Here is a 27265-nt window from a genome sequence, read left to right as displayed (position 1 = left end):
GATTTAAAGACGAATTGTCTTGACCTTCCTTAGGATAAATGGTTGACATATTTACAAACAAGAACTATATGATCTGTAGCCTCAGAATTTGCGTGTCAACTCACCAGCAATTCTGCATCAATGTTAGGAGCATCAATGATGTAATGAATTTCTTTTACATTTTTTAGTAAATTTGAGTGTCTCCCTTTACTTTTAATACTGGATACCACTGCATACATGTCAATGCTAATTTTGTTGTAATAATTTGGAAGGATTTACATAGGCTTTGTCTGGTGTCAACCATTTGATATATTGAAAAGCAATAAAAGATTGTTGAAATTTAAATGATGCTTACACGATAACTGACAAGCATTTGATCACACAATGTTCTACACAACGACTAACAGGAAATTGCACTGATTATTCGCCTAAAACAGCCTACTGGATTATAAGGATATTGTTATATTTAAGTGAAGAAGTCTCAAGTGACTAATTATAATAGCATTTTGTCCGTTGTGTCATGTGTCATGAATCGTCAGTTCGTAAACAGGTAACCTCTTCAACTTATCTAAGAAACAATGAAACGATTTCCCACTGAAATTTTGAGTAACTTTTTATGACTAGAGACCAGCCATTTTTTTGGAAATGTAAAGTCCCCACCCCCTTGGGTCCTACGTGGACAAAAGTGACGTTTTCTACTAGACTCAACATATACTGTAATTGACCGCGCATCACAAATGACAGACAGTTATCATTACGGTAATGACAATGAAAATAAAACAGTTAAAGGTATATTACCTGAATTTGATTAACTCACGACATATAGGCAAATATTACACATAGTGTTAATATCAAAACATATGTCTTTCTCTTTTATATATACAGAGACTACTATATAAGGAGCTGCCTCCCGTTATTATAAAAAATTTTCAAAATATGCATGTGGGGAAAAATTAAAGTACGGTACCAAACATGCCCTATCTCAATTATTTTCTCCGACAGTTATATGTTAGCTATTATAATGGTACAATTTAAACGCTAATTAATATCACTTTATAAAGTTAGATGTTAGATAGTATGTTACAATCCGAACGCACATTAATATCAGCGTATATAGTTAGCTATTATATATTATAATGTTACAATAATATTCGTTTTGTAACTTAGTACGTTTCATAATAACAGTAGTGTTTTAATTTCAAAGCACGGATATTAATCATTGTCCAATCGCCAGACTTAAATAGCAAGACAAATACCTAGTAATGATATTGAATATCTAGAGTGCAAACTTAACATTTGTTTATGCACGCCTACTGGAAATAGACGTGTACATGCTGTAAGCTTTTATTACTAGGTAGTATTAGGTTCACGTACCTATAGGTGTTTCAGACATGTTTTATAGTAATAACGAAATACATCTTGTCCAATTTCTTTTTGATCTTAATCCTTTAGCAATTTCCATGTTACTTCCTTGTTAGTGTACAGTCGCCATTAAACTCAGAAATGGCGGCGGGGAATATAGTAAAAAGAAAAGGTGTGATCATGGTCCTGAGCTTCATCTGAAAGTAAGTACTTACGACTGTGGTATGTCCCGGACAGGGGAAAGAACCCATAGAGTCTTTAAAAATGGTAGTTGCTACTCCTGCTTAGCGCTCAGCTATTGGGAGTGGGACGACTGGTTGGCCCGTTGTCAGTATAATGTGACCGGGTGGGATGTCCTGCTGGTTGTCTTCGGCAGTATGCTTCAGTGAGGTAGCACTATAAATCGGCAAAAGATCCGGCTTATCACAAGGGGACTTAACACAAACATACAGCAGCCTCTCAAACACACATAAGCACTTAACACACGCATGCACTTCGCACGCACGGGATGCCGTCCTTAAATGACGTCAGCTGTTAATAGGACGTTAAACAAAGTAAACCAAACCAAACCAGAACCCATAGCCTTCCTCACAGGGGCGAACGCTCAACTAAAGGCCAAAAGTGAGGCATTGTCAAGGAAGACATAAGGAAGAAGAACGTTGTTAAGAAAGAAAGGAAAATATGAGATCCCAAATTTAGTCGCCTCTTACGATCATGCAATGGGGACAGCCGGTACAATTCTTACGCCCTACCTGCGGGGCAAAAATTGGAAGATCGTAGAGTGACAAGTCTGGTGGCTGTCTTCTGTAGAAATGGCCGCACATACAGGTGACCGTACTGGGAAGCATGATTTACGCTACAATGACATTACTTTGGGTTTGCGATTAGACTCACAGGTAATATAGTGCAAATTTACCTGTCGAAATCAAACCCTTGTATACAATTTGATCATTGTATTCATTGACTACACATATCATTCTATACAGAGGTATGAGGACTTTAAGACAATCACCGTATACAGTTAGATATTATATAAGATACTGGTACAATCCAAATGCACGGTAAACATATCTAAACAAAGATAAGAGAACAGAATGTCCATAGATAGACAGGCCTGAACATTTAGGGCAATTTGATACAACTTCATAATTAAAGATATAATATGGTTTATGTGAGAGTCGTTTTTTTATCATGGCAAGAACACTTGATTTTTAAAGTCAGCGTATTTGGAGTGGGACGACTGGTTCGCCCGTTGTCAGTATAATGTGACCGGGTGGGGTGTGCTTCTGGGTGTCTTCGGCAGAATGCTTCAGTGAGGTAGCACTATAAATCGGCAAAAGTTCCGGCCTATCACAAGGAGACTTAACACGAACATACCGCAGCCTCCCAAAACACACATACGCACTCACAACACGCATGCATGTCGCACGCACGGGAGGCCGTCCTTAAATGACCTTAGCTGTTAATAGGACGTTAAACAAAATAAACCAAACCAAACCAATTTTTAAAGTCAAAGCAGAAATAAAAAAATCATTGTCAAATCGGCAGCCTACAAAAAGGAATCATTACCAGTTAGATTGCATTCTAAACATTTAAACCTCATTGTTTAAATATCTGCAGTTTTTTTTACGCCTAATGTTAACAGAACTCTGTGTGTATATATTGTATGGTGGTATTGCAATGAAGTGCATCGTTTATGTAGATATTGAACTCATTGTTTTGGAACAAGTAGGTGTTGTCATTATAAAATACACCTCGTCCAAACCAGTCATGTAATATAGGAGTCATGAACCTTAAACACTGTACATTTAACTTCCTTATTGATGTGGAGTCGCCATTAAACTCAGAATGGCGACGGAAAAGATATTGTTAGGAAGGGTTGTGATCCTGGTCCTGTTCGTCATATTTTATACTATAAGATCTGAAAGTAAGTACTTATATACAAACTGAAAAAAGTTAAAACTAAATAACGTACATGTTTTAAGTTAATACTTCTTAATGTAAGGTAGGTCATTTTACTTCCTGATTGGGTAGGTCAGTAATGAGTGTTTAAGTTTGTTGTTTCGTAATAGCCGACAGTAATAACTTCCAGGATCGCCATGTCATTCATCATGTAACTATTTATATATTAATGTCTGTTCAATATTAAATTGTTATTGGGTTTTTTTAAAGTAAATTTTCGAAATGTGGTAGATTAATCATGTAATACATTTAAATACAAATACACTACAGTTGTTTACCTTACATGAATAATACCTTGGACGTATTCACAAGTCACTTTCAAGATACAACAAACGATTATGTGTAATGACAATTATATATATCACTATGGATACATATATATCGGTAAAGCATTAATTATTGCCATCAGCTCAACAGTAACAAAAAGTTATACATGGTTTCATGTATCAACAGGAAGTATATAGACATTTTAAACAATGATATGAAGAACATAGTTGCTTTTCACCTATTGTAGATATGGACATTTCAGCTGCATAGTCCAATAGCTAGCTGAGGTTGAGTGACGTGTCTGTATACCGAGGTTAAGCAACGTCGAGCGTGGTCAGCTCTTGTATGGGTGACCGCTCCGTTGTACCCCCGGTGCACGTTACACTATGATAAACTTTGTTTACTTTTCGAATAGAAACAAATCAATGTTTATCTCTCCAATGTATGTGTGAAGTTTTTATATTCATTTTCAGAATCAACGTTATAGCATATTAACACGCAAATCCCGTGTTAAGCAAATGATATTAGTTTCTTCGACCATGTAATACAACACAAGTCTTTTGTGTGTTGTTTGTAAAGTTTATTCATACCTCACTTTGTGTTACATTGGTTGTCAGAGTATCAGTACTTCACTATTGTAATATCTGCTATCCCTACTCCCTCAACTCTACGTCTCTCCACCAGTCATCTCCTTTTACCAAATACAAATGGAATCTTTATAATCCCCAATCCATTGACATTCTCCTTTCCTCCCTCCCCCTTCATGAGTTGTATGTTGACGGCTTCCTCCGATACTTACTGTTTTATTAACTTGTACTGTTGTTTAATTCCTTTAACTGTATGGAATCATTTCATTACAAACATTAACTGACTTTTTGTCTTATCTTAGATAATAAAATCTCTGCCAAGCTTTAGCGCGTTGAAATATTGAATCCTAACAGGGAGAGATGATGAAATATGAAATTGTACTGAAGCAGACACTATTTAATGGATTATTTGAGACATCCATTATCTTGGGTAATATTGTATATGCATTTTAAACGTGTTGTGTAACATGCTTTAATGTTGATTCTAAAGATAGAAATAAATCTTCACATATAATTAAGCCGTGGAATATAATTAATTTGGATTTAATATGTAGCCATTTAGCATACGTGACATGCCGAGGAAACAATTTATTTGGAAATAAACAATCAGAAATTAGAATTCCAGGTGACAAAATGATATCGCATAAAGTATAGGCATTAGCGCGATCCAACCAATAGTCAACTGAAATATAGACACGTGTGCCGTCATCACGTAAGTGTTGATTTATTCTCGATCTTTCGGACCAACACTAGTTGGATAATTTTATAATTGTTTTGGAATAACATGTTAATACTTGATAAAGTTTTAGGCCCATTTAAGTTTTCAGGAGGACCCACACTGTCCGGATCAATCAACATTGTAGTAAATATACTCTCACACCTACAATTTGGTTTCCTAACGACATTAAGGCAAAGGCAGAATGTTGATACAAAAAAAATATTTCCATAAAAGTACAAGACTACTGCATAAGGATTGGCCTCCATTATCATAAGATGTTATCAACAAGTGCATGTTTGAAAATTATGAAGCGTTGTAGCATACGTACTATATCTCAATAATGACCATCGACAGTGTTTATTTAATCTTTAGCAATCTTTGCGTATCTTCATATAGCCAAAACATAACATTAACATTGCCATATAGAGTAAGGTTTTATATATTATGTCGGTATAATCTGAACGCATAATAAACACATCTATAGAAATATTATGGAACAGCATGTCATAAATATAATAGCTTAAACAGTTATTGAAAACTAATACATTCATTCCATAATGGAATGTGGTTGTTTGTATAGATTAAATTACATTTCATTATATTGGCGCTGTATTTAGAATTTTTATTAATAACACTCGATTTTAAATTCAAAGCGAATATAAGAGTCATTGTCAAATTGCTAGAGATTAGGTAACTATCAAGAAGGAAACGAATATGATTAGACATGTCAGAATCATCGTTAATTTCAACTCATAAGGTATAACCTAATACTTCATGTATTGCAGGTAACGTGGCACTGAATAAAGCAACAGAACAAAGTAGTAACTTTTCGAGCGATAAATATGCTGCCAGTAACGCTGTGGATAACTGTACAGTTTTCGACAATGATTGTTGTACACATACGAAGGCCGGTCAAAACACGGCCTGGTGGCGTGTTGATCTGGGAGAGTTTATGACCATTTCTAGGATAAAAATGTACTACAGAAGTGAGTATAGTGTCACTACCAAAAATAATATGATTTAATATTAATTTAATTCGATTAGATCACACTCATTATCAACCTCGTTTAAACAACACATTCCTTTAGAATTGTAACTTACGAGATACTTAAGTAATATCACTAGGACACAAACAATAGTTGTATTGTAAAAAAATAGAATAATGTAAAGTAGAATATCAAAACATCTTCGGTCTCCTGACAATAGTCGCAAAACAGCAGATGGTTTCAATGTTATAGCGGAACCGCCATGAGAACTCAGTCGAATAACGAGGGGGAAATATCAACAAATTTTATATTTTAAGAATGTTATAACTTAAGAATTACAAGAAAATGAGACTACGAGTTACAGGACATTTAGCTTATTCGGTCTCGATGACAACACCTAGGTCCAATTTAATTGTGTGAAATTATCGATATGAGAACTTTGTTCGTGAACCAGCAGGCAAACATCAAATATGTCTGGTTTCATATGGCACAACGCAATAGAATATTGCCAGCTGAGATAATTATTTCGACTTTGAAACTTTGCCATTGACACCATTAACCTGCATCTCGCGAAGTCTCGCGTTGTTCATTTGTTCGTTAGAATCCAACAACCGTCACGGGTATCATGATAACAAGTCCTTAAACATTAATTCAACTGGGATATATTAGTATTGTAGGTATTGGAGGCTGGGATATATTAGTATTGTAGGTATTGGAAGCTGAGATATACTAGTATTGTAGGTATTGGAAGCTGGGATGTCACAATATACATGTAGAAAAGAATAATCAACAATTTGTAGTGAACTAGGTAATAGATAGGTTGTATCAGATGTCATTAGGGATATTTAAGAGTTAAGTATGTACGTTTTATTTAAAGACAAGTTTTACATGTTATATGTTCAACGTTATCTAGTATAGAAAGCCCATGTATACGCCATAGTCAGCCAAATCTATTCGAGTTGCTTCCCTTAGATAAGTAGTTAATTGACCCGTTTTAGGTTTACACTCTTCATTCGTTGTCTATGTCAAATAACCAAACGGTAGCATCTGGAAGTCAGTCGTTATTATGCAGCACACGTGGACGGTCCGTTAGACCAGTGGTCAGTGCCTAGAGCTATAATTAGAAATGACGTTATAGGGGTTTAGAGACGCCTGTATTTCAGGTTAAAGGTCAGGATTGGTCAATTGATCACATCTTCAATTTATACATATTAATTAACCTTTGGGGATATAAAAAGACTTGGGCGTTTTGCATAGGGAGTTCTCCAATAGTTTTCAGACTAAACGGACCTGAGTGCCGTTCGAATGTAAGTATGTAGCTTTTGATTTGTTTGAATGTGTGTGAACTGTTAAGTGTGAATGCGCCGGCGATAGTGTGGAAGATGGATTAAACTTCATAGGATTAGATTATACCTTCGGGATTTTCCTGTGGATTAATAAATATAAGTAAACTTTATATTCTGTGTTGAATTATGTTTATCGCAACACAACCATCCCAAAAGAACTTTCACGTCCCGTGTTTATGGAGAGCGGACGTTACAAATTGAGAAATTCAAATTGTCATACAAATAATTTTGAGTTGTTTTTGCTGGTTACGTAATTAGCAGAGCCTGGGTAAGCGGCTGATGTCATAGAGTCTTTGGTGTTCTTGATTTCGGGTTTACATAGAGTATATGATTCATTTAAAAAAAACTCATCGACACTATCTATAGACTAAAATGAAAATGTTTGCAAGGTATATGTTACCTGTTTTGATAAGCTCCTTAATATTTTCCGGATAATTAATTTATTGTGAAAAAATGTATTTCACAGTGTTTTGTATTGTAACTAGAATGTATCCAACAGTGTATTATATAGTGTGGTAAAATGTATCTAAAAATGTATTGGGCCAAGGTTTTTGCCGTTTTCTGATTTTCTGTTTGATGTTGACTTTTGCATACTTGTTGAGAATACTTGAAAGCATGTAAAATGTGGAGTTGACCATTGCGCCCATATATCCCTTTACTGTGATACATTTTTATGTGAATTCTGTCAGTATATCATTACATTCTATCTATACGGAACATAATTTGAAATTCAAAGCGTTAAGTGTACAATATGTATTTCTTGAAATAAATTTATATTAATGATTCACTGTTTAGAGCGGTTCAAGCGACCGATACATTTTCTTCAAAAATAAAACACACTATTTCCTTCTGCAAAGGGATGACTAACTAGACAGATGGACAAACAACAGACAAAAAGACAGACAGACTGACAAATAGACAAGTGCATACTGATGTAAAGATTATATATTTATCTTATATACATACATAATTCTAATGAATATCGTTTGAAATTTAGTATGAATTGACAGGGTCTTTCGTCTGACAGACGATCAAATTTAACATAATCACATATTTTATTACCTTAAAAGTGTATCTAAAGGTGCTGCTTTGTAATAGCGAGGGGAACTGGATAATAAAATGTGCAGTAATATAGTCAGAATGTAAAACTGTATTTCCAAGATGTCAGTTTGTCTGCTCGAGATCTCTCCCCCTCATCCGTCGTTATGTGGGTTTACACCTGGCCACTCGCTCGTTTATCAAAGTTTCAATAAGTCCTGGGTACCATATACGTATTCATTGCGACATTGGGAGGTATCCAACATAACTCTTTTACTGCCAGTGATTAATTGTACGAGAACCATTATTGTCATCTAAAAACTGTTTCGCTATTTTGGCTGTAATCCACACACATTTATTATAGATAAACTTCCGTTATAACTTAATTTCAATTTCTCTGAATAACTTCGGTACTGTACGAGAACCAGTAACAACTTCCTGTCATAACCGCTTACAATGTACCATCAGAGAAAAGCGTATTAGGGACGTGATGTATCGAATATTACTAATAACCTCACAGAAGGTTATCTTTGTGATCCTAAACAATTTGCTATTGGTGAACCCACGAAGAATACCAAATATCAGAAACCAAATTAAAATGTCAGATTAGGATTGATAACATTCAACTTGTATATTGACATTTATCCTCATCTGTGCCTTTTAAAGTTGTTATCTACCTGCTGATTGTTGTTTTCTTTCCAGATGGTTTTCAGCACAGATTGGCAGGATACCAGCTTTATGTATCCAATACCACCAGCACGCCAACAGCCGGTGTCCTGTGTTACGAGGACACTAGTAGTACTATAAATGCTGTACAACTGGTGGTGACACACCAGTGCCGTATGTAGGTCGGTATGTGACTGTGTACAACTATAGAAACAACCCAAAACGATACAGCTGGTATAGTAATGACGCTATTCTGATATTGTGTGAGGTACAGGTGTTTGGTGAGTATGATTCTGTTTACTGTTGGCTGAAATAAAATGATTTGGTGAAGTAATGTTATATAAAATCTCTCCGTTCTTTTTCAATTTTATAATTCAAATATGATATAACGTTTTTGTTCCTAGTCTTAATCTGCTAAACATGCTTAGAAAGAAAATGCATTGACAAAGGTTTCGGGAAAAATCTATCTATTTTTCCAGAAAATGTCTTTTCGTATACAGTCGACCCGCGATAATCCGGACGCCGATAGTCCGGAAAACTCACAGTCCGGACGGAAATGCACGGGAACGGATTTTCGTAACGTTATTTGTACTCACCAGTCCGGAAATTCGGATTCCGATTCCGGAACCCTATTTTGGGAACGGAACGTACTTTTCATTAGTAAATTTCCCGCAATAATCCGGACGATTTTTTCACCACGTGTCGACAATTGTACAGACTATCGCTTGACACTGTGCGTAGTCATAGCGACCGCTGCCAGGTCATAACCCCGGGTGTTTACCTGTGTTACAATGTAGCTCTGTTTTTATAACGATACAGTGCTTTTCTTTACCGGTTCTTTTATTTCAGGTTTTTAACTTACGTAAGAATCATAAAATCATGAACTGATGGTAAGACCGTGTCTTTTTATTTCAGGTTTTAAATTTTTGTTAAAAAAAATTCTAAAAACATGGACTGTTGGTAAGTTGTAAAAATCGGGTCTTTTAATTTAAGTAAAAAACGTACATTGTATATTGCAGGTCATTCATTTCAGGGTTGAAATTACGGTAAAAAACGTAAAAATATGGACTATGGGTAATTTGTACATACCGGGTCTTTTATTTCAGGTATTTAACGTTTGTAATTTCTACTCGTTTGTGAAACTCCGGGACGTGACACACGTGTGTTATTTGTAGGCCACATAGGCCCGCTATCCGAGTGCTTGTTCTAGTACACTATAGTTAAAACGCTTCATAAGGGTCACATTATACAATACACAACAATGTGAAGATTATACTGCACGGTTCTGCTCAGAAACATCGGTTTGTGTACCCTTTGACGTTGACCATGAAAAATAAAACAACTTTCACTTTACATTTTTTTTTTTAAACATTGTTTTTTTTTTTTAGTTTCTACAAAATGAAACAAAAAAATCATATCAGTAACATAAGTATATTTATTTGAAAAAAGACTGACAATTAGTGTTTGTGAAAAGTAAGTATGTCATTTAAACGTCTCACATTGTATATAGTCAACGGAGCTAACTCTTACAGAACATTTTTTTTGACCTGGTAGACGAAATTCGGCAGTCCGGAAAACTCGTATTCCGGACGGTTTGGACTGGGAACGAAGGTGTTCGGATTATCGAGGGTTCACTGGGTACATCGGGTCAATAATGTGCCTTAGCTCGAACAAATCCCGATCTCTTCGCTGAAATCAACACCGTACATTGATTGATGAGTTATTGCTGAACATGCAAAAAATGAATTAAGTTAAATTAGCTATACATATCTGTATCCGTGATTAGATAGAAAAAGAAAAGTATCTCTCGCCATATTCACGTTTCGTGCTCCCTCCGAGTGCGTCGCCGCGCCACCTAGTACAGGGGACACACATCCTGCGCCCTTCAAGTCCGTCAACCTTCTACATGGTTGTAATTTAGTTGGATTTTCACTTTATTCAATATTGATGAGTAAGCTAATAAGACAATGCTTTTCTTTGCTTGTCAAATCAGACTGAAAATTTACAATCTAAACTAGTTAATATAGGGCTAAAGTACCACAAAAAATCTGTTCATTACCTGAGAGGACCATAGAATTCCAAATCATATATCAGGTCATCTGTCCGTTCACTATTTTGTTTTCCTGTAAATATAAGGGAACTGCCGTTGATTATTTTTTTCAACAACAATGTCTTAATTGTTTTGAAAATATAGTTGTTCCTTAGCGGTACCTGATTAAAGCTGTTATATATTGAGGCAGGATTCATTATACTACGTTTCTTTTAGAATAAGGTTATCGGGGTATTGTAGATGATGATTCACTCGAAAACAATTTGGTGGGAAAATGAAATAAACTCGCTTGTCAATGTATGTACTAACGCGTTTTCATTCGTCTTTCCAACAGGATGTCAAGCAGGGAAATACGGTGACGGACACTGTAACTATCTGTGTCCACCAGCGTGTTATGGCGGTAACTGTAACTCCACAACAGCTGCCTGTTTCTGTAAGTTACCATTATATATACACAAGCTCAGTATCAGAAAGAAAAATATAGATATATCTGTAGTATAATAAGATAACTGGTGAACCAATTTAAACTGGGCTACTGGTGCAATTGATTTGCAATTAATGCGACAAGAGCGTTTAATGGAAGACGCAATTTATCGAAGGCAAAATATGTAGATACATATTTTTGGATTTACCAGTGACTTATTTTACTTGATGTGTCCATGCATAGAATAATGCACCATTCATATATCGCATTTGAACAAAATGTCGGCACCGCTGAGTACACAGCATGACACAAAAACATCACTTGGATTTGACTTTTTTTTTTTGAAAACATTTTATCAGAACAATTGTTTAAACAGATAACTGCCAGAATATAATGTTTAATGCAATACATAGGAAATTACGGTATATCTTATTACTGTATTTACACCGTATTAATTTGTTACCATCGGATATATCAACGATCTTAGAACTCGTCTCACTTAATATCACATAAAGAGATGTAATCTGGCCATGTGATAAACGGGATACCAGTGTTGTAATTTAAAGAATAATTAAAAATAGAACCTTGCATTGACATTTAATGCATGTCCGAATATGAAAAATTATAATTAGTTATATACGCAGAGACACAAAATAATCATTTTCTTACATTCCTGATAAAATCATTCCTGGTGCAGCAACGTCTATCAAATGTATTTTAAACACTGTCATTCCTTTCAGATTGCTTTGCAGGAAAATATGACATCTACTGTAACTCGGATTGTCCCTCGAATTGTAAAAACAGTCTTTGCACGAAGGACGCTGGATCCTGTTTAGGTATGAGTCAGTTAGACATTACGAATACTTGTTAATGATGTACTTTTCAAATTATCATTGGAAAATACCAGTGTCAATGAACATGCCACTTTCTCATTTCATCACCAAATACAGGTACCATGTAAATCTTTTCTATGAACCTGGTGATTATGGATCTGTCTAACGCAGTAGGCTAGGAATAAATAACGGCACGATCTGGTTTGTTTCCGACTAAGCACAGAATACTTAAAAAAATACTTACAAATTGGTGAGATTAAGTTTATTGGATATTTGTGCATGGGCCAACAGACGATTATAATTTGTTAAAGAAAGCAATATTATACTTTGATTATTCTATGCGGACCTTGAAATATATTATGCAACTTCCAGGCCAAGGAAGTCGGTTAGACTTCGGTTCTGTCATCCCTCGATACATTTACTGTAAAGGTGCAATTATATGATGGAATGCACATTTAACTACTGTGAATGTTTAAAGTGTACCTGGAATTATTTGCTATATAAAGCTTATAAAATGTAATTGAGGATGAAACTAAAAATGCTGAGAGTGTGACTTCATAGCGACTTTAGTTTTTGCGATTTTTCTCAAAAATACACCTGAAGCCCAAAGCCGTTGACCTCGTTTCGGTGACCCCTGACCTGTGACGTCACAGGTTTAACGGGATCAGAGCCGCCATGAAGGAAATATATATAAACTAACTAAACACGTGCCTGCAATTAATGTAATTTAGATAACAATCATGTAAGTGCTGAATGAACATTTTGAGTTATATTTTTGAATAAATTGATATGAAGTGGTACCGGAACAAGGGACATATAATTTTTTTATTATAACGGACCGTATATAACAGTTAACATCTTTCTAATTTTCTATTATAACGGGCCGTATACAATATGTAAGATCTTACTAATTTTCTATTATAACAGGTCGTGTATAACATGTATAACATTTGAATAATGTTCTATTATAACGGGCCGTTTATAACATGAAACGACTTACATCATATCCTTTATTATGAGGGCATGGTCTGTTGCATACCAATATTTATTTCTGTAATAACACTTCTAGTAATATGAATATAAAAAGCAATTCATACATGTTGTGAAATAAATGCTGAGGAATTTGAATTCATACAAACGGAAACAGCAGTGGATACGTTGCTAATAACTTTGAAGATACCGCTAATTATGATTTTCGAATAGTTTCCGAAACTGATTAAACGTGTTCATGAAAGAATAGTAACTCCCAGACAAGATTCATGTGTACATTTTTGACATCGTGGGCATATGAATGCACCATTATTCTATAGGCAAAGCTTTGCGATACGAATTTGTTTTGCTTGTAGGGAAAGCAAACCTCATTAAATCAAAAATCAAAAAGTTTGATTTTAACAAAATATGAATTCGCTATAGTATAAATGCAATTCTATATAATACAAGTCTATTGTACGTGTGTGTCGTCTTGTCTGACAAAGCAGAGTATCCAGAACTGTTGTATTGTTGGTATGTTTTTTTAACATCAATTTGCGAATAAAATGACATATTCTTTCATAAAAGAAATGTTGATTCCGTGTTCCTTTTCAGAGTATTGAGGAAGACATGGTAAACACATAACTGATATACATCTATTGGTGATTGACCGATTATTGGATCGTGTATAACATCTGTATGTCCCTGGTATGATACATCAGTCGGTCAGTCCATTTAACTAAAATGTAATATTCTTAAAGGGACTACAGAACCAAATCAAAAATAGATTGTGGGTTTTCCCTGCTTGGGCAGAACATTTAATAGGAAGGTGAATGCATCGGGGCCTACTGATTGGATATTTAGGTGAGGGAAGTTTCCAAAGTTTTATGTGTAGGCTGGGCAATTACATGTTGATATAAAATATATAGAAAACAAGTTATTTTTTCTAGCCTGTATTTGTCAGGGGGAGTTAGTTGTGTATTTATTTGTAAATTTAGGTGAATTTTTGGTGCTGAATTCAACACAAGATGGTGGCCCCCCTATCAAAAAAGTTCAAATTGGTAGAATGTTTAATCATTCTATTTACAGGTTTTCGAGATGGCATTCTTCAAAATTATGGCTAGTGGACCAGTATTGAAAACTCCATTTAAGCAAGACTGTGGTAAACGTTAGCATTATCGTCTATGGGAAATCATTTGGTTCTGTGGTTCCTAAAGATTGATATTGTTCGATTCCGACTTATTGTCGGCAATATCCGCCAAAGTCACCAACCACAAATCTCATGTCCAGATCGTATTCAGCTATTTCTGTGTTGCTACTGTTCGCACTGTCGTCTATACTGCTGGCCACCATTACAGTTACTCCGTTAAACCTGTGACGTCAAATACTGAAGAGTTCCAAAGCATCATGACTGATCAATACGCTGATTAGCAGTCGACCGACAGGTGCAAATCCGTACTTCGATTTGCGATATATCGGCACTCGGCCAACCGATTTTGATGCGGTTTGCGACATTCTTCTTTGCGGGTTACATAAAATAACATATTTGAATATCGTTTTTCGTTCTGAGTACACTTTTATGTAGAGTATAAAAGGAAACAAAAACACAAGTTCTGATGAAAGAGAACGAAAGTAAGTGTTGTAGAATATATATAAATTGTAATTCCACACGAAGATCGAAACTTCGTTTTGGCATCATGAGAGTTTACAAAACAAGAAAATTGACGGTTGGGAAGATTTTCTTAAATCACGTGACAAGTCGCCTGATGGGTACACTTAATAGTAAAACGTCATTTCATTCACTCCACGAACCCTTGGCAGATATAGTCGTGTTCAAAGCGTCACGCCCTTAAATATAAAGGCATCCAATCAACTCGCGTCCTACATTCAGTCTTGGTTTCGCAGTAAACAAATATACAATTGCATTCTACCAATATTTTTGGAAATATTCAGTGTTCGATGAATTTTTAGAAGTCATTGATCACATATCTTATCAAAATGACACACGTCTCCATGTTTGTTTACAAACCGATGAAGTACCCATGTAAGGCTCGTTTTGATTGGTTGAAAATTCCATGCGTAGAGGGTGGTAGTATCGAATAACCTTGGCTAACGAAGATGCTTCATTACGTGAATCTATCTCATAAATCCTATCATTTATTACCAACCCCTGTGAACTAAGGCACATATAGTCACCAAATAAACTTACATATACACGTTATCAAGAATGCTAGATTACTGCGCCAAATATCACCGTTCATTTCACAGCAGTATTTATTGAAGTTACTAATATCATTATTATACATCTAAATACATTATATATGTACTCTATATCAATCTAAAACTAATTAATTCATTATTAATTGCTACTTTTTCGTATTCCGTTGAAACATTTAATAACATGGGGCATCGGTTCACGGAAAAGCAAGACACAGTCCTTATATATATACTATGTTTACAAATGTATCTTTAGCGTAAATCTGGATGTTGTGTATAGAAGTCAAGAATGCATTTTGAACTAAATACTGGAGTTCGCTGAAATACGTTACGCTACATACTTGAAAGTGGAAAGAGAGCAACTCTACATGAAGTCTTATAAATTATGGATTGTGAATTCATTAGCGACATTTTTGATATACAAAACAATTGGCGCCATCACTAAAAAATATCAATGATATTGTTGGTTGTAAAGAAAAAAGATATCTTATCAAATTTGGGTTAAAAGGGCCCTGCAGGTACAGGGTGAAAGTCTTGTTCCTGCTGCCGTCATTGCATGATCGCAAGTGGCGACCAAATTTTGGAACTTATCTTTTCTTTTCTTTCTTAACACCTTTCTTCCTAATATCACCCTTGACAATGCCTAACTTTTTGCCGTAAGTTGAGAGTTCACCCCTGTGATGATGGAAGCCTTAGGGTTGCCAAGACATACCAGAGTCTTTAAAAGTGGTGGTTGATGCTCATGCTTAGCGCTCAGCATATAAGGAGTGGGACGACTAGTTCGCCCGTTGTCAGTATAATGTGACCGATTGGGGTGTCCTGCTTGGTTTCTTCGGCAGTATGCTTCAATGAGGTAGCACTATAAATCGGCACAAATTCCGGCCTATCACGAGACTTAACAAAAACATACCAGTTTCTCAAAACATGCATACGCACTCACCACCCACATGCATATTGCAGGCACGGGGAGGCCGTCATCAAATGACCTAAGCTGTTGATAGGACGTTAAACAAGTCAAACCAAACCAATTGGGTTAAAAACATGAATGCTAAAAGCAACTAGCAGACTGGCTTTAAAGCTTTTGACCATGATAGAAAATACCGAAATGCCATAAGAGCCTGCGCTTTTTTATAACATACATATCAGCTTCATTAACTAGTTATAAATGATGAACTATATTCCTATAACGAAACTTAATCAAATAGCCTATATCAAAACTCCTGTCATAATCCCTATCTCTCCCATGCGTCCCATCCGAAGTTATCTTTTTGGTCGATAATATATACAATATATTATTAATCAGTATTCCTAAGACGCACGGAGTTCGATGTGAACATACTTGTTCTGCACATTGCCCGAATAGTCTATGTGCGAATTTCAACGGTTACTGTTACGGTGAGCAACAGCTTTCTTTGATATATAATATTTCTCTTTGAAACCGAGACAGTATTTAATAGGTTAAGAATTTCATCGAGACGTATATCCAATATTCAATTTTAATAGCAATAATAATTACATGATAATGATGAAAAATCGATATAAAACTAGAAATTGTCATGGACAATTTGATGGGCTTTCCACACCTTTGACAAACTTAAGAGAGCATTTACCTTTATGACCCTGAATGTAGGTCAAGGTCATTCATTTAAACAAACTTGTCAGACCTTCATTCAATCATGATATGGACCAAATATCATGTCCCTTGGCCTCTTGGCTATTGAGAAGAACTCATTTCAAGATTTTAACCTATTTGACCCACGTGACCTTGAATGAAGGTCAAGGTCATTCATTTGTACAAACATGGTAGCCCTTTACCCATGTATGCTACAGGTCTAATATAAAGTCTCTGGACCTTTTGGTTTTTGTGACGATGCCGATGAAATATTTATCAATGATTTCACAATCATATATTGTTTTTAAATGGCGTACCATCTGAACCGGAAGTGCTATCGAAAACCGAAATGATCAAAATCATCGTATTGACATACTGCATCGATCTATGTAAACAAAAAAATAAACATAAAAAAAGGTTGAAAATTTGTTGAACTTTGACCTCATAGTGATTTTTTTAATTTGACCTCTAACCTTAAAACTTGTAGTGAGGAAAGGTTATTACATATGTATAATGAAAACTTTTTGAGTAAGGGTCATTTTAAACTTTTCAATACATGACGTCATTGCGGCTATTTTTTTTTTATCTTGGACCGTCCACAGATTAACAAGACTTGGTCAGTACCATATCATAACCATGTCTGTCTGTTTGTGCACATCAAAATCATCAGAATTACATAGTGCATTGATCTTTGAAAGATTTTTTTCAAAAATGTTGGAAAACGAAGATTTTCTAAAAATAGATGAACTTGAACCCTTAGCGAGCTTTTTTATTTGACCTCTGGCCTTAAACTTGTAACGTAAAATAAATTTGCCCCAGACATTTTCTACCAATAACATAATTACATGACCTTTGTATGATGAATACTTTTTGAGTTATGGCCATATAAACCTTTTTTAGCTATGACGTCATTGCCTTATAAGATTTTGTGACCTACTTAATAATACATGACCACGTCCCTTTGACATGTGCCATATAACGTTAGAGAAATGCCATTGACAATATCAGTTTAGCCCAGATGTTGTCACAAAATCATGTGCAGAAGAAGAATCATAATAAGAAAGAGAACAAAAACAATGTCTTTTTCAAAATAATACTATAAGTAACTCAAAAGCCGTCTAAATAACCATTATTTTTGGGGGACATTGGGTGTAGAAAATACACAGGACACGTATAGATGACTCACAGTTTGTAACATACGTCATGAATTGCTAAAATGTTAAAAAAACGACACAAAAAACCCCAAAAAACATTATTCACTAGCCTGTTTGAAATTAACGTTTAAAATTGTAGTTTTAATTATTCATCATCTTTGATAACTGAAAATAAAATAAAACGTATTTTAGATATTTAAATGATATTGTTTTAATTAAATTATTTAGCTTGTGCTAGTAGAAACTAAAAGAAGATCCATGGATCTGTAATGTGAGCCTTTAACAAAGTAACTGTTTGCCTGCATCGGGTTTTATAAGGAATTTACTTCAACAATAATACAATACTTCTTTCCAAACTTTAAAGTATACTGATTGGTTGTTTGTTATATAAGTATCTTAACAACTAAACCAGGTCATATCCGGGAGATTATAATTAAATGCTGTACAATGTTCTATTGTGAAAGTGATGTCGATGCTGAAGCAATAAATAGTATCCGTTAAATTGATCATCATTTTTGGAGGGTTCTTTGGTTTTCAGAGTGCATTCCTGGAAAGTACGGAAACTCATGTGATCAGGTCTGTCCTGTAAATTGCAAGGATATGTTGTGTGAAAAATCCACGGGAAACTGTATTGGTGAGTTACATTTATTTACTGTCATTAATATAGTGGTCAAATGGGTCTTTATTTTCTAATAATACATTGTGAGATGACATGTTATTTTGACTGACTACAAAACAATGTGATTAATAAATTTGTCAATATTTCCTGTAAAAAATCCTAACCCTATGCAACAAAACATGCACTGTTGTATAAGCCGGACATAAAGTGTAATATATGTATGTTGTGATGTAGAGCAATGGTTTGGAAAAAAACCCATGATGTTTCCCTATTCGAAATATTTGAATTTCACTCAGAGCAACATAGTGCATACATACTATTTAACATTTAAGCACATTTTTCCAACATTATTTCATATATTATATATTCTATCAATGAAAAGCAGATCATTTTGCATTGTTCAAGGAAACATGGTGTAGATTTATATTAAAATTTCACATTCACATCATAATTATAAAATTTTAGTTGATTAATTAAAAAAATCACAATTACACTTTGTACTATTTGGACCCCTAGGTTTAAAGAATATGAATAAGTTAAGTTTTTCTGTCACATCGCTCTTGATTTTGGTCTGAATATTAGTCATTCCTATGCACATGAAACGCATCGTGTTTTCAATACTGGTTCAAATATTCTTATCCTCTTGCCAAATCTTAGTACAGTTCATGTATCACTTATTATTGAAGTAATTTATGTTGTAAAAAAATTATTGTAAATTCTAACCATTTAAATGTAATTTTTCATTCAAATTTGAAAATTTTCATTCTAATTTTCGAAATATTTAATAAAAACGTGACGTGAAGCAAATAATTTAAATGGTAATATGTTGCGTAACTACCTAGAAACATCATCATTAATATAGAATACTGCATGATCAGTTAGAAGTTTTAAATTACTTATTAGTGTATCACATATATACAAACGTCATATCAAAAATATACTACCGCGTCGTTGTACACGAATGTAGTATATCTGGAAATGACAGGACTATCACTAAATACTTTTCCTATCCTCTGTTGCAGTTAAAAGCATAATTTTAATGTAGGTTCATAGTGACTTTTGATTATAGTGATATACGTTTGTGTTAACACTATTTCCATGCTTGTTTGTGTGACAGGACATGGAGAGTTATAATGCAATGTAGTGATATTTTGTTATTTTTTTTTGTCGATTGTCCCATAAGATAGTGGGTGGTTGACACTTAAATAGAAATATATTTCTTAAAGATTGTTCAAATGAATGACCTTGACCTTCATTCAAGGTCACAGGGGTCAAATATACCAAAATCTTTAAATGATTTCTCAATAACCAAGATGCCTAGATACCTGGTATTACACCTATAGCATGCTGGGGTAAAGGGCTGTCGAGATTATTCAAATGAATGCCAATGAATGACCTTGACCTTCATTTAAGGTATCAGAGGTCAAATATGCTAAAACTTTAAAGCGACTTCTTCTCATAATAAAAAAAGCCTAGAAACCTGATATTGGGTATAAAGCATGCTGGAATAAAAAGGCCTATTACGATTGTTCAAATAAATGAGCATGACCTTGACCTTCATTTACGGCCATCGGGCTCTGATATGCCAAAATATCTTAAACGTCTTCTGGAGGACAAACACATATTGAAACTGTATATTTTGCCTGTATCATGCTGGAGTGATCAAATTGACCTCATTTTCAAGGTCACAGGAATCAAATTTACCAAATTATATTGGGCCTCTTTTTAAATCTATATCCTCTTTGGTAGAATAAAGAGTGACATCAAGTGTGGTCTGGGGCCACCCGAGTCATTAAGGGGGTCAAACTTCGTTCGAGCAAATATGCTTCAAACATTTACTGTATAAAGGACCTTACACACATGTGACTAACTGTAATGGAATAATTACCATATTGAAAAGAAACAACAGTAAAACGCTGGTCAAAGCGTTACGAGTGATAAATATGCAGCGTTTTTTAAACCACAACAAGTACAACAAATTATCAAATACTTAAAAAAATAATAAAAATCAAGAACTTAGTTCGATTGGAAATCTCATTTGTTGTCGTATTAAACCAATTGGAATGATAAAGATGGAAATACTGTGACAACAAACGATAATATGCAATAAAAAAAAAATCCTATTGAGAGACATTACATTTAACAGACTGTTTTCCTGGAAAGTACGATCCTATTTGTGAACAGAACTGTCCAGGAAATTGTAAGGACATGCTGTGTGAACGAGACACAGGATCCTGTAAAGGTGAGGTATTGTTTTTTTGCAATAACAATAAATGTTTACACTGTTGCTTCATCAGTTTCAAAAAAGCGTTTGACTGTATCTAGTTTTATTTCGTGGTTCAATGTATTAACATAAGCAAAACAAAGACAAATTAAGAACTTGAATGAATAATATGGCGGAGAAAATTCACGAGTAATCTGAAACGAGACCTCTCTGATATCTTCAGGGAGGACTCTTCCGGGGGGACATTCTGTCTGCGATTCTTTGTTTTATGTATGAGAGAGATTTTGCTTTTTTGTCTTATTTCAGATTCAAGTTCTGATAGAAATATCATACTTGTATGTAAGGAAAACTGAATTGCACTCTTAGCGAATGGGCCTAGTCTTTTTTTTGTTCATACCAGCATAAAATAGAAAAAAAATAATCTAATAAAAACGTAAAAATATACAAACGTACTGCGGCGTGACAAATGGTGACATCTAACGGTTATAGCATACAACGTTTCGTGTCAGTAGAAATTAGCAGAGAGCAAACGTAATAGGTGGTTTACTTTTAATATTTAATATAAAAACTCAGAGCTTTGACAAGCTGACGACAATGTGCTAATATATCGAAATTAATTTTATCATAACAAACCAATTTTTGTCTCCATATTCTTTAATCTTTGTGACATAATATCTGTAATCTATATTATTCATGAAGAATGCAAACCAGGATTTTTCGAAGCTAATTGTTCGAAACAATGTCATTGCAAGGATGCTGGATGTAATTATATGACAGGAAGCTGCTCGCCATCCGGATGTTTGCCGGGCTGGAGAGGAAATACATGTAGCGAAAGTGAGTATCATGCTGGAGAGGGGATATGTGTGGTGGGCGTGAGTAAACTTAGACAGGATATACAATTTGTGATAGTGGACACCAGGCGAAGACTTAACAAATTGAATACAAATCTGTATGTATTTTATTCAATTAAACCTAATATTTTTTGTCCTTTTTTTTCTACGCCATTTATCACTTGCAATGGTTGCTGTTAATGTTTTCTCTGATCTTTTTTAAAATGCTGACAATATATGTTTTTGTCAAATAGATGTGATTTTTTTTTCATTTACATGTCGGAGAACAGTTTTCCAATATTTTTTTGATTTTGCTGAACATTTTGAAAACCTAGTGAATGACGTGTCTCTTGCACTTATCTGTCGATATCTTTGTAAACTTAAAAAGGATTTTTCCAAGGAAACCTTTCATTTTTAATGGTTTCGGTAGGGGTAACACGTTTTGGAAAAATAAAAAAACCAACAACAAAACATGAGAACCTGATATTCTGAAAGGTTGATATTTGGAGGATAGGTAACGAATGCTTATGTAATTGGTTATCAAAATTGTAAGAATGACTGACGTATATTCAGATGAATATTGGGATGGTGCCACTTAAATAGAAATATCTGTCTCGAATGCCGGTCATGAGGTACTGTGCAGCTCACCGTAGTTTCAGCTACGACATGATATAAAAAACAACAGATTTTTTGAAAGGTTTGAAATATTTCAATTTTGATTTTTCATTGGTAGAATATAGAGGGAACTTGTTGTCTGGGCCCTTCTACTAATTCACAACAGCCAGCTACTTATATTTTCTTTGACAAGGCTGACAATAGTCATAATATTTGGCCTGTAGCATGTGTTCCATTCGTTGATATTGTCTTTTCAATAATTAAATTTTCAGATCACGACCTATGGAGGACAGTATATGTTCCCTTTCTATATTTATGTATGTCGTTTTGACACGAGGCTACCTCCGAAGAGCTTTATCAGAAAAAAAGTGAAATCCACTCTGCTAAACTATTTTCGTTTGAGCTAGAAATTAACAAATCGTTTGTTTTTATGTAATATAGAAAAGTATAACCTAACAGACTGGCTGTTCTACAACTTTAGAAATGTCTTAATTATCCACAAAACAAACGCCATTTTATCGAATGAAAGCCTATATCTGAACGTTACTTTTTCTATAGGTTGTGGTACAGGGAGTTTTGGTGAAACATGTTCCTTGGCTTGTCCCGTGACGTGTAAAGACTTCGTATGTCATCATGAAACCGGTCATTGCTTAGGTAATCGGTAACAGTAGTATAATTAAGTTTTTTTATCTACCAAACTTGTAGCGCTATATCTTGTACTGTATTACAAAAGATTATGATATTTGTCAGCATTTAACCATAGCAATATGTTCTCTATATAGATTGCTATCCTGGAAAGTACGGAGTGGTGTGTGGAGCTGATTGTCCGGGCAAGTGTACGGACAACATCTGTAATAAGGACGATGGACACTGTCTTTCCACTGGTGGGTACATTATTAGAGGTCCGTCGTTTATTGTTTGTCCCTCGTGATCATGCTTTTAGTATAATAAGATATAAAAGAGTTTAAATCAAGTTGGAATCTGTACAGGACAATTAAAGATGTATGAAATATCGATATTAATAGGAGTGACAGAACATTGAAGGCAAACACATAGCTATTGCATTTAGATTAAATTCCTTTTTTTGGAAAAACGGTACAATATATCAAGCAGATATAAATATTTAACAATGTTTTTTCCATAGCATGTTGTTCTTTCAGTGAAAATATCTTAGGTAAAGAGCCTTTGTTTGGTTGACATAAATCATCTATAGGTCACCTGTCATCTAGTCAAACAAACGTGTAATTAACCTCGATCGATCATTAACGATATCAAAACAGAACATCGTTGCGCCAAATATACCTACTCTTTCAGGAAACTGTATCTTTCACATTTTTATACACCGAAGTCATATAATTATCAAACCTATATAACACGTTCTTTACAGATCGCCGATTTTTGAGATTTTTTGTTTATTGATTTATTTGCTGTTTTGATATGTTTCGACTGTTTTTGCATGAGCTAATTATCTAAGGCTTGGTGATAAACTAACCTACTTTAATAACAGTCTTTAACAACTCTTCGTTTATCCCTTTTCCAGAATCACCTAACACAAGCGAGTCCTCAGGTAAAGAGCGATTGTACGGTTGACTTTAACACCTATGATTACTGAATCGACCAAACCTGTGATAAACCTGTGATAAACCTGTAATAAACCCTGATCTATATTCAATATTTCCAAAACAGAACGACGTGGCACCAAATATGCATATTTTCTTCCATGTAGAATCTAGTATTTCATTATACACAGATAAGAAAATATATAACGTATGTTTACAATATAGGAAACTTTATCGTTGGCATTTAAGTATAAAAATAATGTTAATATTATCATGCGCTAACCGAATGCGAATTTTCTTGCATTTCAGTCGATTCTAAAATGACTATAATAGCTGTTTTGGCTGTTGTTTGTGGACTGCTTGTAGCTGCATTGATCGCCTTAGCGATATGCCATCTTCGGTAAGCATTCAAGTTTAGTATACGGCATAAACACTTTCCTGATATAGGATACAGCAAATAAATCAAACGTAAATGTTTGCTGTCACATCCGTATATATTCCGAAACAGCAAATACTTTTGATATTAAGTCAGCTAAATTGCGGGAAACCAAAATGTCGTAATATTTGAATTTGATAATCGTTCTCCTGGAATAATCAATATTTAATATTCTGCTTATCTGTAAAGTATTAAGAAATGCAAGCTTACCAATAATAGAATATTTGTATGTTTTATATGGAAGTATAGATGGGAGACGTGTTACTTCAAACGGCAGAGCCTCGAACTACATCTGGCTGTTCAGGGGTCGATTAAGCTTTAAAAACAATTATACTTTCTAATTGTAGAAAAAGACAAAACAGAAAGAAGTCGATAGATGAGGCGACAGGTATGAAGGAAAAAGGGAAAAGTGTTAAAATAAACATATTTTTGAACCACAAGGATACGAAACAATTGATTATATGTGTTGCGGTCGATTGCAAACATTTCTGTGATTTCGATATTCTTTATTTATTTATTTTGTACCCAGCAAATCAAATCCTTTAATATTGAATGAACTTCTGACTGAAAATTATCATATTTTAATGACAGAAACTGTTTACTTTTGACGATACTTCTACCTTATTGCAACCAATGTTTGGTAATCGGTTTTAAAACCAATTTTATTCAAAGATGGCCGATTATCTAATACATCGGGTTTTTTTAAACAACCGTCACATTGGCAACAACGGGGGCTTCAAATTGGCCAAAATTAAAAGACTTTGTCTCTGTAAACTGGCAACAAATTAGAGGTAGCGGATGTATTATAGTTAGTCATTTACTTAAAGTTCTAGTTGTTAAAAGATATAAAACAAATTTTAAGAACCAAATAAAAAAAATCACAAGAAAGAGCTTTTTAAAAGATACAGAACAACTGGAAATTAAGTAACAGAATATTCCTTAATTTATTTTTGGATAACATTAAACAATGTTGATCATCTTGTTAATTATATAGTATTTTTATTAATTTCATTTGATAAAAGTTTTATGGTTATTATATATTTGTATATTCTATAGTTATTTCGATCTATGTTTCCCTTTTAGAACAATCCGTCCCGGACACTGGATATACATCTATTACTCATCGTCCAGAGGAGACCTCCCACGTCTATGAAATGGTGGTCACCTAATACACAGACAGAATTCATCAAGTGAATTCCAATCATTTAATATCGCTAGTGTACAACTGATCAATTATAATAACAGAAAGAAATACAGACCCTACAATTGCATTTAAACAAAAGATACCCGAAGGCACATTTTAACATACTCCATATTGAAAGGCATGATATGGGTTTATACAATTTGATAGACATGTTAATTGATTAACATCTGTTCCGATTCACTTGTGTTTATCCTATTATTGTGAAATTGATATAAAAATAGTTTTCGGACTTAAAAAGGCGAAGCTAATAGAAGCATGACAATTGTATAATACAAAAGTTTTTTATTCTTATTGTTTTCCATGAGAATATAATTACGCCTTCACTGATATAAAACATGTTATATGTCTATTATTGATTTCTTGCATTTCTACGTGTGCATTGGGTGGGAGTTTCGGGGAGGGGTGTAAGTTCATATTGGCTCTGTATGAATTGATCAGATGTACATTTTTTAAACAGGAAAACAGTCTTAAAATAAAATAATATTTTACGCACGTTAAGTTAGAAAGTTGATGAATAACCTTCGATATTGTATCGTGTTTGTTTTATAATATTATTACAATCAATATCGATATATAGCGGTTCATGCGTGACTTTTCATTTTTGTGTGTGCAAGAGTGTTTGCAAGTTTTGGTTTAGATGTATGTAAGCGATTTTATTGTGCTCACATATAGTGCGTGTACATGTATGTATGTTCACTCCCGTTTGTCTGAATTTAGATACATTTTTTTGTAATATAATATTCTTCTTGTATACTAATGATTAGATGATTAGAACCACGGACAGTGACCGGGTGAAATGTTTCCTCTCATCCTCATATTGTATTGATATGTTATATTGATATGTTTATATGTACACAGTAGAATATTCAGACTTGCATATACGTATATTCTTGTAAACTGATATTTTAATTTGTTGTTGCTTACTTAAGACTGAAGGATATAGGGTGAACAAAGTATCAAGTGACCTATTCTGATCGCCCTTTGTCCGTCGTCGTGCGTCCGTAAATAATTTACATTTTCGACTTCTTCTCCAAATCCGCTTAATAAAATTCAATGAAATTTGACATAAAGCTTCTATGGCGGAAGGTCAACTAAAATTGTGAATTATATGGTCCTCACCCCCCAGGGGCCTGAGGGGTGGGGCTTAAAAGGGTCAGATTGACTAAAACTTCAAAAATCTTCTTCTCTACTCTCAGATATGGTGGAATCAAACACTCTTCATAGATAGAAGGGTTTTACGGTGCTTTACCAAAATTGTGAATTTCATGACCCTTGAGTCTCACGTTTGCCCCTAGGAAAGGGGTAAACTTTACTATAGTTTATATAGGGAAATCACATTTTTGACAATTATTTGTTGGATTTGTATTAGAATTCATTCTAACCTGGTTAACATTATCAGCATGGGATAATGTTGATGGTATAACAGTTTGTGATGGTATGCACATGTTGGTCCTGACTGACCCCCAGGGGCTGACGGGCGGGCTATAAAAAAGGGTCAAATTGACTGAAACTTCAAAAATCTTCTTCTCAATACCCGTATAAGATAGAATCAAATACTTTTCATAAATAGAAGGGTCTTACGGCGTTACCAAAATTGTGAATTCCATG

The 27265-nt window shown here is 34.4% G+C and overlaps 1 protein-coding gene across 1 annotated transcript; it reads left to right on the top strand.

Annotated features, from left to right (window-relative positions):
• Positions 1-9065: 9065 nt before the first annotated feature.
• Positions 9066-26472, top strand: LOC117318811 (protein draper-like). The gene is made up of 12 exons (XM_033873767.1): positions 9066-9192; positions 11296-11394; positions 12126-12221; positions 18709-18804; positions 20936-21031; positions 21713-21847; positions 23017-23112; positions 23241-23342; positions 23999-24025; positions 24327-24417; positions 24801-24841; positions 25537-26472. The coding sequence occupies exons 4-12, from the start codon at positions 18771-18773 to the stop codon at positions 25620-25622; spliced, it is 708 nt and encodes a 235-aa protein (XP_033729658.1). The 5' UTR covers positions 9066-9192; positions 11296-11394; positions 12126-12221; positions 18709-18770; the 3' UTR covers positions 25623-26472.
• Positions 26473-27265: the final 793 nt, after the last annotated feature.

The sequence above is a fragment of the Pecten maximus genome, unplaced genomic scaffold (genome assembly GCF_902652985.1).
Source record: "Pecten maximus unplaced genomic scaffold, xPecMax1.1, whole genome shotgun sequence".
Lineage (NCBI taxonomy): Eukaryota > Metazoa > Mollusca > Bivalvia > Pectinida > Pectinidae > Pecten > Pecten maximus.
The sequence above is the reverse complement of the archived record's forward strand: the minus strand, read 5'-3'. Positions and strand labels throughout refer to the sequence as shown.